The 13,800-nt window shown below is 44.8% G+C and overlaps 1 protein-coding gene across 1 annotated transcript; it reads left to right on the forward strand.

Moving 5' to 3' along the window:
- The first annotated feature begins 1,214 nt into the window (after positions 1–1,214).
- On the forward strand, positions 1,215–5,790 carry LOC144784350 (hemoglobin larval subunit alpha-like). Its single transcript, XM_078663077.1, has 3 exons — positions 1,215–1,379; positions 2,813–3,017; positions 5,470–5,790. Exons 1-3 carry the CDS (start codon positions 1,285–1,287, stop codon positions 5,596–5,598), a joined length of 429 nt encoding a protein of 142 aa, XP_078519203.1. The 5' UTR covers positions 1,215–1,284; the 3' UTR covers positions 5,599–5,790.
- Positions 5,791–13,800: the final 8,010 nt, after the last annotated feature.

The following is a 13,800-nucleotide window of genomic DNA, read 5'->3' on the forward strand; positions in this document are numbered from 1 at the left end:
TGTCACTTCTTGTGATGCCACTTCCTGTGATGTCACGCACTGTGATGTCACGCGCCGCGATGTTAGGCGCCATGAGTGATGTCATGCGCCCGTGATGCCACTTGCATACTGATTAATTAGGTTAGTCCCCCCACTTCTGTTTTTTAGGACTTGTGCCCTGCTCCTAGCATTGTATGACTTGCCGAGATATCCCGGATGCCTTTGCTTGTTTGGTAGTGAATTTCGTTGAAGTTGGAAATGTGCTCCAAAGGTAGGAACAATCCTACTGGGGGACGTTTCTGACCATTTTCCCCTTCACGCGTGTGAGTTGAGCTCATGGTACCGCGCTGCATGTCCCACCTCACTCGAACCTTCTGTCTGAATATCTCTCATTTTTGGGAGGTAATTTCTTGCAGGAATGTGTTGCGGTATGTACCGGATGCAGTAATACATTCACACCCCGTTTCCACCCCTCAGAAAGAAACAGAATTTAATAGTATAGTCTGATTCTCCCCTTTTCGAGCTGTGAAACATTGAAAATTATTTTTTTTCCCTACACAAATTCGTAGGAATTTGTTTGTGGAAGAGATAGAAAAATTGTGCACAATTTATAATATCTATTGGGAACAAACTCCTGCCTGCATCTGAATTAGAAATACTCGGAAAAGGACCTTGGTCGGTAAATATTCCTTCTTTGTATTTAAACCAATGTCCTATAACATGAAACTGTGAAAAACACAGATGTCACTTTTTCCTTCATTTTTGTTCTTTCTACCAACCCGGCTTGACCTATGGCTCCGTGTAGGCACATTTAGTACTGCTAATGTATATTAGCATGCACATGCATTTTGTCATCTTCAGTGTGAGTTCAGCATCGAGTAAGAACGCAACGTACCATATTCTCTGTTACCAGAGTGTGCATGTTTTCAATTGCAAGCCTTTTCAACGATTGATGAAAGTTTATTGTTAATAACAAAAACGACCTAAAACAATGTAAAATTCCTTTAAACAGATCTTTGAAATTCCAGAAATGTCTTACTTTGCCAAGTTAATGAAGCAACCCACAGATTAGACCTTTTTTGCACGTCATGCTTCAAAGACACACCTGCTCCCTGCCAGTGTTTCAGGGAGATAGGATAGCCCCGCCTCCTTGGGTGGAATCCAAAACTGACCAATCACGGTGGAAGGCTGCCAGGCTCTTCGGCCCCCTTGCCCTTTAAAAGGGGCTCTGCCCGGCACACAGCACGGACTGTCTCCAACTTCCATCTCTTGTGTATCCTGAGCCCGCCAGCCCTCACCCTCAAGATGGTTCTGTCTGCTGAAGAGAAGGCCCTGGTGGTCGGCCTCTGGGGAAAGATCTCTGGGCACTGTGATGCCCTCGGAGGAGAAGCCTTGGACAGGTGAGGACTATGGAGAGGTCCACTGAGACATGCCCCCGCTCTCTGTGTCGAGTATGGTGTGTAAATATTTAAAGTAAGACCGATCTATATGATGGCCATGCACATTTTGACAGTTGTGTTTTTTATTAGTTTTTACTTGTCTTATAAAAAAAGAGATAGTCACATCTGGGGCTGACTTTTGCCTTTTAGCCATTTCCTATTGACATGTAATTGATTATTCCCGCATTACCAACAGTTAGGAGTTTAAAATCATTGCAGATTCCTAAAAGTTCCTGAGTTCTGCTCATAGTGTGCATGCGCGTTAACTGTGATCTGCTCCTGCTAGACAATTATGAATCCTACTTGGTTAAGGCTGCTCGGCATATCCACATATATGGTGTTCACGCCGGTGGATTAGTGTACATAGACCTCAAACTGATGTTTGCTATTAAATACAACCTCTTGGCTCCAACATTGGTTCACCTTCCTGGCACACCTGGCTGTGTTCTGATCCAACTCAGGGATCATCCAGGTAGCTTAGATATGGGCTTGTCTTAGAGGTGCACACAGAGTTCTCCGTGTCTCCACCAGCAGCGAACCAGCAGCAGAGCTGTCATTGTGCTTTACAGATCTTTGCGCCTCGTTGCCAAAAGCAATGTAGGCCTAAGGGGCAGGTTACAGCCTGGGCTTTTACTGGACAGTACGCAGTCCCTTTAAACATGGTTGGGCATCTGTATGGAGCACAAAACACGCCACTGGGACAGCTGAGATAGCAGAAGGGGAGATTAAGGCCTATAGTGGGACTGGTAAGAGGTTAATACTTTGGGGAGGCGGTAAGAGTGTAAGGATCATGGACGAAGTGGTAAGAAGTTATTCCTTGGTTGAAATGGTAAATGGTTAGTGTGCTTAGAGGAAGTGACCGTGGGGTTAGATCCCTTAGGGGTAACCGTTTTGAACCTACAGTAAAGTAGAAATTGGTTACAGCCCCAAGAAGGATTAGAAAAAGGTTAGATTTTATGAGGGTTAAGAGTTGGGGTTAGAGCCCAAAGAAGGATTGGGAGAGATTAGAAGCTACGAGGTAAGAGTTTGGAGCCTTCGGGGCAATGGTAAGGGCTTGCAAGTCATGAAGGAAAGGTTCAGAGATGATGGCCAACAGAAATAAGAGGTTAGAGCAAATGGGTCACTGTAATTATATGTTTTATAGTTGATTCGAATTTTGGGCCTAAACGTTGATCCAGCAATTGGCCTTTTCAGGGTCAGACTTCTTGTTACGAATGTAATCTTTCCTTACATCTCCAGTGATGCCCAAAACATATTTATTTCCATTTGCGCCACAGCAATAGCCATTTCATATATGTATTTGTTGTTTAAAGTAACAGTGCTGGATAGAAAATTGATGTGAGTGTGCTTTTTAGAGCATTTTCTTATTAAAGCTGATATGTCCTTTTCCCCAGGCTGTTTGCCAGCTTCGGTCAGACTAAGACCTACTTCAGCCACTTCGACCTCTCCCCGGGCTCTGCTGACGTGAAGCGACATGGAGGCAAGGTCCTGGGCGCCATCGGTGAGGCAGCCAAGCACATGGACAGCCTGGACCAGGCCCTGTCGAAACTGAGTGACCTGCACGCCTACAACCTCCGCGTGGACCCCGGAAACTTCCAGGTGAGCCAGCAGTGAACAAGTTTGAATCAGTTCAAAAATAGCCCTTCATGGGTAGGACTTTAAGAAAGAAATATCATTCTATAATTGCACAGCTTTGCTTCTCACATACTTCAAGCGTCTATACCGGTGTTTGTCTTGAATGTTTCTCAACCATAGCAGATTGTAAGGGAGTATACAAATAAATAAAATGTCTGCCCCGGTGGTCTCCAACCTTTTCTGTAATAAGAGTTATTTATGTTCAATGAAAAGCATCGTGAGCTACTAATATTATTAGAGCTATAATACTGACCACATCAGACAAGATTACATTAGTGGCCACCATATGCTACATTACAACAGTGATCACCTCAGTTCATCAGGACCGGATGCCAGCAGTAATGTTAAAATGGATTTCCCATTGTGGAATGTCTCTACATAAATGATATAGAAGTCATAGCAGCAATGCTTTTGGTGCCAAGGTAATATTAAAGATAAGTCTTCCCAACACTGCATGATTTATCACTCAAATATCTGCCTTGAATATATTTTGGAAATTCAAAATTTTTTCTACAAACATTAGCTTATGAGTTCTGAAAATACACGTTTGGCTCAAATACAGGTTTTTTAATTTTTGTATTATAAATTAATTTAGCCAAGCAAAATATTCTAATTTAGTAAGCTGGGCTGTATACAGGAGAGCTACTTGCTGGTAGATGGGGAGCTACCAGTAGCTCACGAGCTACTCATTGGAGGAGCCTGGTCTGCCCCCTCTAAGAAGCCTTTTTTTCAGGTCAGGCAACCATGAGTAAGACATGCGCTTAAGGAGCATGCTCCTGGCTGCCTAATCTGAACTGTGCCAGGCTGATAATTTCCCAGCCCTCTGGGCATGACCTCCTCAGCCTGGTTCCTCGAGGCCTTCCCCCTTGTGAGGAGGGGGAGCGTCACTGATTGCCTCGGACCTGGGTGCTTCAGTTTTAAGCCCTGAAGTGCCCAGGGCTGAGTGTCAATCGGGAAGGCCTCAGTCCCGACCCTCTAGGGACCTCTGAGGCATTCCTCTCTACAGTGACCGTAAGTTTTATGTTTTTTGTATGTTTGGTGCATGCATGCAAGTATGTATGTATAAATATATATATGTATTTGTTAGTAAGTGTTGTGAATGGTTGTTTGTGCGTATATCTGAATTCATGGGTGTGAGTGTGTCTGTGTGTCAGGGCCGGACTGAGAACTAAAACCGGCCCTGGCAAAGTGCTCGGCCGGCCCCCTGGGGGTGCGGCCGAGCTCTTTGCCGGGGCCGGTTTTCGGCCGATTTTGTTACAGGTCCGATTTTGCAGCTAAGCTGCAAAAACGGCCCTGTAACAAAAACGGCCCCAGGGCCCAAAACCGGCCCCCACCCTTGCGGCGCACCGGGGGATTGCCCGGTGCCTGCAACGGCCAGTCCGGGCCTGCTGTGTGTGTGGTTGGCCTCCCACCCTCCTTCCTAGTAAAGTTACCAGCTGCCACCGTATTTACATGGTTTTGTTACATAGAATTGATCTACATGGAATGGATTTAGGTAATCAGAGATTGTCCTGAAAATCTAGCATAGATCCAACCTTCTTGGATCTAAGTTGGATATCACTGCCATGATAAACCTTTGATCTGTGTCCTGTCGAAGACGGGGCTTTCAGTTTCAGAGGATCAAAAACAGTTCTATTAGGCGACTGTTTCTATTATCATTATTATTTCTCTTAATGACAGGGAGTAAGGGAAGTGGTGCTACAGGCGTACCCATTTACTACTATTAAATGTCTTTGTGAATTGGCCTTAAAATGTTCAACTCCCTATCAGTAAAAGTGCAAAGAGAGCACAGTCCTGTCTATCTGTACTAATTGTATCAATCGATTCCAATTTCAGAAGTTTTGGGGCTAATGACCAAAGGCATGAGAGCAGCCGCGGTCCGTGCAGGTAACAGCGATGGGGCAGTGGGGCCGGGTCAGGGGGGATTTCGAGGGACGATGCTGAGGGAAAATTAAATAGATAATACATTTTCCCTCTGCATCGTCCCTCAAAATCCCCCCTTACCTGGTCCCACCGCTGTTACCTGCACAGACTGCGGTTCCATGAGAGTACGCAAAAGAATACTACATGGGAACTCTTTCACATACTTCACGATTCCTTTGTTATTTCTGATTTCTTTGATTGAAAGCCAGTGCAAAATCTTTGTTAGTGGTGAGGTTAAAAAATTGGACACAGTGAGAAATACAGTTGTTTTTTTGAAGAAGTACCATTCTTGTACTTCGAATGAAATGTTGTTGTTAATGAAAATAACGTAGCATTTATATATGTTTTTACCAGTTATGTAGGACAGAAACGGAGTTTCTCAGTATCTTGTGAATTTGGCATTATATCACTGGTCGTTCTTTCCATTTTAATCCAGGTTTGTCCAAGTGCTCCCTGGGTGGTGGTGTTCAATTTCTGCTTTTCTCTCTTTCAGCTGCTGTCCCACTGCATTCAGGCTACACTGGCCGCCCACTTCCCTGCTGACTTCACCCCTCAGTGCCAGGCTGCCTGGGACAAGTTCCTGGCCGCAGTGTCTGGTGTCCTGACCTCCAAGTATCGATAAACTGTGTGCTCAGCGCAGGAGGACTGTCTGCAGGGATCACAAGATGGCCGCCGTGGTGCTACACATAGAGATCTGTGGGAAGCTCAGAAGATGCAGTTTCAGTTTACAGAATATGCATCAATTGACGTTTCTTGTTCCATCAGGCGGGTCACTCGTTTATTTTGTAACATCTTAATAAATATGTACACCTTTCTTCTTTGACCTCTGGCTCTAATTATTTTCTAACTTATTCATGTATGTGCTCTTTTATCGTATAACTATTGTGTTGTTGCACATTTTCACATTTCTGTTAAATGTTAAATATTCCCTCTGGTGCAGGACATGCAGAACACGTTTCCCAGCTCCATGCCTAAGGAGCGGATTTTCAGCAGGTATTTTCTTTGGCTTAGGGGACTTGTTGTCCTGATTTTATAATGGAATGCAGTGGACTTGAAATCCATAGCACTTAAAGGAAACACCTGGACTTTATGAACTACTTACATGGTGAAAGGGGAAACGTGAGAGCACTTGACATGATTCTTCAGGGGAACATGTCCTCTTGGCGGCCATACGTATTCCACTGCAAAGGTCACACAAAGTAATGTTGTATGTATGTGTGTATGTGATATTTCTATAGCGCGAACCTAGCAAAAAGCCAGCAGAGACCTCTGCATGGTCACAAATGTTGTTACCATCCTCTAGAGATATTTACGGCCATGATGTCACACTAAAGAGCGTTGACAACAGTAAATTCTGGTAGGCCACTCCTATCAGTGCGGCCGAAGTATTCTACCTCTTACTGATTCATCTCTGTCAGCGTAGTGTAAAGCCAGGGCCACTGAATTATACGATTGGGCAGCCACCTCGTTTTTTGCATAGTTCTGAATTTGCTGCATTTGCCACATAATCCATCATCTGCTGCGTAATCTGCAGATTTTAATAAAAAATATTTGTTTTTAGTCCAAACCGATGCACACAGTTCCTTTCAATCACAATACATAACAATGCCTGGTATGGACCATGATAAGGCTTGCCTTCAAAGTACATCAACCACCACAAACCGAGGCACAATACATAAAAGTAAATAAAACAAAGCACCAAGTCTCTGCTCAGAACTCTAGGGTTGTGGCTCACATTGGCTTAGATTTTTCACACCTTCCGATTACTGATTTTATAGAATCAGTTCCCATGCCTTACCATTATCCATGTGTGGTCATGATGCAATTGTGCTCATTGTAGAGCTCAATTCATTAGTACATAATGCAACGTAATATAGCAGCTTTCACAATCCCTAAGTAGGTAAAGCCCCAGACCATCACTCATAACATTGCTCCATCCCCTCTCTCCCCTCTTTCTATTTACCTTCGTCTACTTCACTTCATTCTCTTTCCTCCCTGTCTTGTTGCATCGACATCTGTACCCAGGGTCGGTTGTAGGATTCTGAGGGCCCTGGGCAGAAAGGGATTTTGGGAGGCCCCTCTAATTTGCATAGACGTGACACATTCAGGGCTGCCTGCATCTCAATAGATGCCCCTGAAGCTGATGCCCTACCTTCTCTGTAAGTGCTCTTAACAGCTCATAAACGGCTGGCGGTGTGAGGGTTGCTTATCTGCAGAGAGAGTTAATACAGCCAGGGAGCTAAAGAGAGGGACAATTTAGCCACCCCGCTGTGCCTCTGCGTGGGTGGGGGCCCAGTTGCTGGACAATCCCGTGGAATGTGTTTTCTTGCAACTGGGACTTCCCGCTCACCCCTCACCCCCCTCAGCTGCGCTAGACCAAAGCAATGAGGCCACGCGAGGGGGCCCCCTAAGGTATCGCACTTGCAAGGTCGCATCTTTAATGCCATAACCTGGCTGTGTCACATTGGTGCGGGCCCCAAGCTGGAGGCTGACTAAGGGGCCCTGGGCAGCTGCCCACAGTGCCCATGCCTAGCACCGGCCCTTTCTGCACCCAACAGTAACCCTATTGTTGTTTTTTTCCCTGCATCACTCCTTTACCTACTCCTGTCTCTGAGTAAATATGTCATCCATATGTCCCACCTCTCTTTCTCTTCCTCACCTAACTCCATCTCATGTTTCTCTATACTTCGGCAAACTTCTCTACTCCAGCCTTCGCTTTACCTCTCTTTCTCTCACTCTCACTACATCTCAATGTATCTACTTCACCTGTAGCTCAAATCTCTCTACTTTTTCTTTATCTTCACCCCATCTCTCTTTGTACCTTTTACCCCTTTTATCTACCTTCCTTTCGGCCTTAGTCCTCTCTTTACCTGACATCTTTTCTATAACTCACTTCTCGTTTTGCGCTTCTCTCTACACCAGCACTCTCTGCTTTTCTTTTCTCTATGTTTCTCTCTTCAACCTTGTGTCTTGCCACTCTTGCTCTATCCCATACCCCTGCATACCACGCCCTTCGCTCTACATTCCTTTCTTCCTGTCTCTAGGTCTCTCTCGACTCTATAACCATACATGTCTCTCTGCTTCTCTTCTGCTCACTACCTGTGTATCATTCTTTTTGGCTACCTCACTTTTCTCTGTCTACCTGATTACCTTGTATCTCTCCCTGCCTCACCTATCTCTTTACTTCAACTCTATCTTTACCTCCCTTTTACTTTACTTCTCTTACTGTACTATTCTATTAACTGCTCTGCCTTTCCCCAATCGCTCGTCCCCTTCTGATTCTCTTACTAAGCAGAGCCCGTGGTCACTGTCTAACCATAGAAAGGTTGTAGGAAGGACAAGCCAAGTGAAGCGGATTGAAGAGAAAATGATCAGGTTTGACCCCTGGGTTTTGGCATTCCCAGCCGCAGTGAGCATCCCAGTTATAAAGAAGGATTTATAAGTCTACATCAAATAATGCAAAACGGCAAGCTCTATAGGCCAGATTTGAAGGTTTTGCACATTTCCACTAAATAGTCACCAAACCTCCCTTACCCTTTCCTTCCTACACGGGGAGGGACAGGCTGGCTAGACATTGAATTCTACGTACAAATGTTGCAAGACAAAGTTGAGTAGGTCCAAGTCCAAAAAGAAGAGGCTTTAGCAGTGGGTAGCTTGAACGTTTGGGTTTGTGTGTCCCTATTTCTGAGATTTTCATGTATAATTGAATATTTTGAATATTGAATATTTTGTGGCATCCTGGGGGGTTGACTTAACGAGAATGGGCAACAAATTCAACGTTGTTCGAAACAGGACATCCCAAAATGTGTCTTGCCCGGCACGCCAAAAATCCTTAAGATGGCTCTGCTCCAACCTCTTTGTATTCATGCCAGTGTCAATTCCACCTATCTTTCCTGCTGGCTCATTTCGTATCCTGATCATTTACATAAAGCAGCACAAGCAGCGGGCAGTCGAGAAAACTTGGAGGAAGAGCTGAGCCAGAGATCACACAGTTTAGTAAACCGTGGAAGCTGGGATTACAACATGTTTCCTGCGCCCAGATCATGAGAATTTAGCCACCCTTCTAGTGTCCACAAATCTTTACACCTGGACTCTATTCTTCTGACGTAACACATGAATGCTCAAAGAGTACAACACACCTCCCCCACATAGTCAGCTTTCCCCATACTTTAATCCAATCTCAACAACAATTAGCATCCACCCTGCCCTCCTTATCTCATTTCCTTTTTTTTTTTTTTATATATTTTTTTATTCAAGCTTGAATATGTATCCACAAAATAACAGACAAAATAATTTGTGGCGACAGATTATACATTACAGACAGTTCACAACTCAAATCATAAGAACAAAGTAAAAGGGGAGAAAGAGGGGAACATATGAGATCTTAAGAGGTCAAAATAATCACAATTAAAATATAAGGGATTATAAAGCAAAACCAAAAAGCATAAGCAGATCCTGCACAGCATACCCGACCCAGACACTGCAAAGCAGAGGAGAAGCAGAGCCCTCACTATCTAGTCCCTAAGCCACTCCACCACGGGAGCCCAGATCTTCTGACCCAGCTCCGGCTTCCTTCTTCCCCACCTAAGAAAAACAGCTGACTCTAGATTATGGAGGGCCAGGATCCTTGCTCTCTAGTTTACAAACGTTGGGGCACCTGGACTGATCCATTCTGAAGTGATGCAAAGCCGAACTAGGGACATAGCAAGAAACAGGAGGGCGGAAACAGGTCTTGATCGCTCCAACAAACCGTTGCTCTCACATCCAAATATGACAACCTCTGGTGATAGAACAACAGGAATATTAAGCCTAGAATTGATAAATAGCTCAACATCTTGAAGAAACAGCTCAAGTTTGGGGCAGCCAAAAAACATATCTACATCGTTGGAGGCTACGAGACCGCATCTCGGACAACAGTGACCATCTCTACACCCCCATTTTAAGATTTTGGCCGGAGTATAATAAAGATCGAATAAGGCCATGTAGCTTTGAGAACGCAAACTACCTGATACCAAAACACTGCTTGCTAATTTGAGAGCCTGGGAAATGCCCAACCCTGTCGTGCTCAACTTAGCCTCCCACTTAGCGTTCTGGAAAGAGAGATCATCTGGAAGACCAGATAGCAAATGCTGGTATACTACCCCATTCTTGACCTCCTCAAGATCAGTTCAATAAGCATGTTCCTATTAAACAAAGTGGCAACGTGATCCTTCATTTTATCTATATAACTTCGTAGCTGTAAATATTTTTAAAAAACTCATGCGTATTAAGGTGGAACTTATCCTTTAAAAAATAAAAGGAGGCAATTTTTCCTTCATACCCTAAATCCCCCAGAGATTCTAACCCCTGAGACATCCACCTAAATGTGGTCGAATCTTGAAAGATGGAGGGTAGGAGTCTGGCTGCAGTAAAGGGTGTATAATAGTTAATATTAGGGATCAACCATTTGCGCCGGATCTTGCGCCAAACTGAAAACAACGATACAATGACCTTAAACTTGGTCTTCTTTTAATAACCTCTACAGGACGGTGGCAACACCGCCCTGTCACCAAACAATGGTAAAGCAAAGTGTTGAAGGAGTGCTGACCAGCAATAGAGCACCAGATTCAGCACGGACCATCCCCCTCGGTCCCTCGGGAGGTGCATCCACTTAGCTGCCCTTCGAGGGTGATGGTACCCCCACATAAATCTGTTGTAACTCCTTTTAGCTCGAGCAAGGCTTGATTGTGTAAATTCAAGGATAAACAGCCATAACAACGCGGGCATTACCCCGAGCTGCTATTACAACGCTGCTTTTACAACGCAAGTCGTTACAACGACTTGCGCTGGAGGGCGCTGTTGGATAGGGAATAGTTTAATTTTCTATTCCAACACCTTCCCTACTGTAACGTGGGCTGGAGTTGGAATAAAAAATTAAACTATTCCACTATCCAGCGCTTACAGCGCAAGTCGTTGTAACGACTTGCGTTGTAAAAACTGCGTTGTAATGGCACGCAGGGTAAAAGCCCGCGTTGTAATGCCATACAACCAAATTCGAGTGGGATGGTTCTGAATAGATATACAAACTTTGGTAAAACCAACATTTTAAGGACATTGCCCCCACCATACAGAGAAAGATGTAAATTATCCAATCTAACTAAAGTGGAATTGACTGAATCAATAATCGGTAAAAGGGGGTGGTGATGGACGGAGCATCTGAACCAATCAAACACTCACACCCAGTCAAAGGATCTGGGTTTGATCCATCACCGTTCTTTAGCCCACTCTGCCACCCCAGATCAGACATGGCTATATGCAAATCAGTCTGACCCTGTGCCTCATGGGAACAGTCCAGCCCGAACTGCCAAGCCATGCCTTCCCTGGACCGGAAACAAGCTTCCGAGGACCGGTTTCTGGCATTCCAGCCTTCTTCAGCCCGGCTTGCTTGAATCCAGTGGCAAAGTAAATCAATAATCTGCAAAATACTCAGGTCTGGAATGTTATCAACTAGGGCAGTGATTTTGACTCCTGGGTATGTTGCGATTTGAACCACGGGTGCTCCGGAAGGGCCCATGGCGGCTGACTGAACCACCTGAATTTTGGAAACATTGAGTTTGTAACCAGAGTGCTGGCCAAACTGTTCTGCTAAGTTCTTAATTGCGGGAAAAGCTGATGGTACATCGCTGATCAAAACTATAATGTCGTCAGCGTAGGCTAACAGCTTATATACCCTGAGGCATTGACCCTAACCGAGAGAATATTTGAAGAGCCCTCGATTTTGCTTAAAAAGGGTTCAATATAGAGGGCAAACAACAGGGGCGAGCAGGGGCAACCCTGCCTGGTGCCCCTGCTGATGCCGAAATAACTTGATACAAGACCAGAGACACTGAGAGTAGCCTCTGGAGCAATGTAAAGTGATTGCACCGCCTGAATAAACTCAGAGCTAAACCCCTTCCACCGAAGGACTGCCCAGAGGAACCCCCAGGCGACCCTGCCGAACGCCTTCTCGTGTCCAACAGGATCGCTCCGAGGGGTGATTTAGTAACCTGGACCCAATCCAGAAGTGCGATGACGCGGCGGACATAGTCAGCCGTGTCCCTACCTGGAATAAAGCCATGCTGGCGTAATGAAACTACTGGAGAAATCACTGCGGCCAATCTAGTAGATAAAATGTTTGAATATATTTTACTATCTGTATTGATTAAGGATATCGGGCGATATGATGCGGGATCTAAATCCGGTTTATCTTTCTTTTTTAAAAAGAATGATGGTTGTTTGGCGCCAAGAATCAGGTATACAACCAAGCTGTGCCCCTCTAAAAGTTGTAAGAAGATCCACCCGGATCGCTGATCGAAACACACTATAAAATTCCAGAGGAACGGCGTCGGGGCCAGCAGCTTTACCATTAGCTAGTGAGTTGATTGCTAGCTCGACCTCATCCCATTCTGTAGGGGCAGAAAGAACTTTGTTCTGTTGGGCCGTTACTTGGAGGGTATTGAGATCCTGTAAAAAGGACCCGGCCTCAGATTCTAAATTCAGCCCGTTTACTTCCTCTGTAAATAGTGAACAATAAAACTGCTGAAAAACTGCCATTACGCCCTCCGATGTATCCTGAACATGGCCTTGGAAATCCTGAATCCTAGTGATACGATTGGCTAAACCCCTCTGCCGGAGTCGCTTGGCCAGGACCCTGCCAGATTTTTCACCAAACTCAAACATCACAGTGCGGAACTGTAAGAACTTCGCGGCGAGGTCCTCGCCGAAGTACTCCAGCAGGGAGGCCCTGATTTTGGCAACCAATAACTGACTTTGAGCTGTGTCCTGGCCCTCCTTGATGGCACATATTAATTGGACCTCTGCACCCCGCAGATCCTCAATACGTCTATTAGTTTGATCTTTAATTGTCCTCTGCCGAAATGCCGAAAAACTCTTTGTTTCCCCCCAGACCGCAGCTTTTAGCGTATCCCAAACAGTAGAGCAGGTGGCAGTCCCTCTATTAATATCTAGAAATTCTGATATCCAATTCGTCATATGTTCTACGTATGAATGTTCTAATAATAACTTTCTTTCTGAATGTCCACGCCCTTGGCCCATTGGGCCTGCTGGTGAGGACACATTCAATAATCAAAGGGTTATGGTCTGACATGATTCTCGGGGGAACAGAGATGGAAGAAGACTCAGCAAGCTGATCAGACATAAAGAAATAATCTAATCGAGCCATTTTATTGTGGGGAGCAGAGAAATATGTGTAGCCATCATGATGTTTATTATGATGAAACCAAAGATCAATCAGACAGTGCTCTTGAACCAGAGCTTGAAGTGCCCAAAAGACTCTAGGGTTCTTACCTACATATCTTTGACCCCAAGCTAAATTAAAATCGGCAGACAGATTAATATTCATATCCCCACAGAAACAAATAGGATGAGACCAAAGAGCCAATTCTACGTTCAATTTGTGCAGGACTACTGGGTGGTCCAGGTTTGAATAATAAACAGTACAAATAGTTAAAGGACTACCTTTGATTACCAGCGCGGAAATTACCCATCTCCCACTACTATCTTGAGTGGTTTTTCTACATGTGCCTAACCCCTGTCTTAGTAAGACTGCCACCCCTCTAATCATAGAGGTTTGGCGGGAACACCCAATTAGGTCAAACCCAGGGAATTTCAAATAGTCAAGTTTACTCCCGGGGACATGGGTTTCTTGCAAGCACAATACATCTATACGTAAGGCCTGGACAACTCTCAAAAACAAGGCCCTTTTCTTGCCATCATTCAGCCCACATATATTCCAAGATCCTATCCGAAGTTTACCCTGTGCCATTTTCTTTCAGAAACAAGAAGC

The sequence above is a fragment of the Lissotriton helveticus genome, chromosome 10, assembly GCF_964261635.1.
Source record: "Lissotriton helveticus chromosome 10, aLisHel1.1, whole genome shotgun sequence".
Taxonomy (NCBI): Eukaryota; Metazoa; Chordata; class Amphibia; order Caudata; family Salamandridae; genus Lissotriton; species Lissotriton helveticus.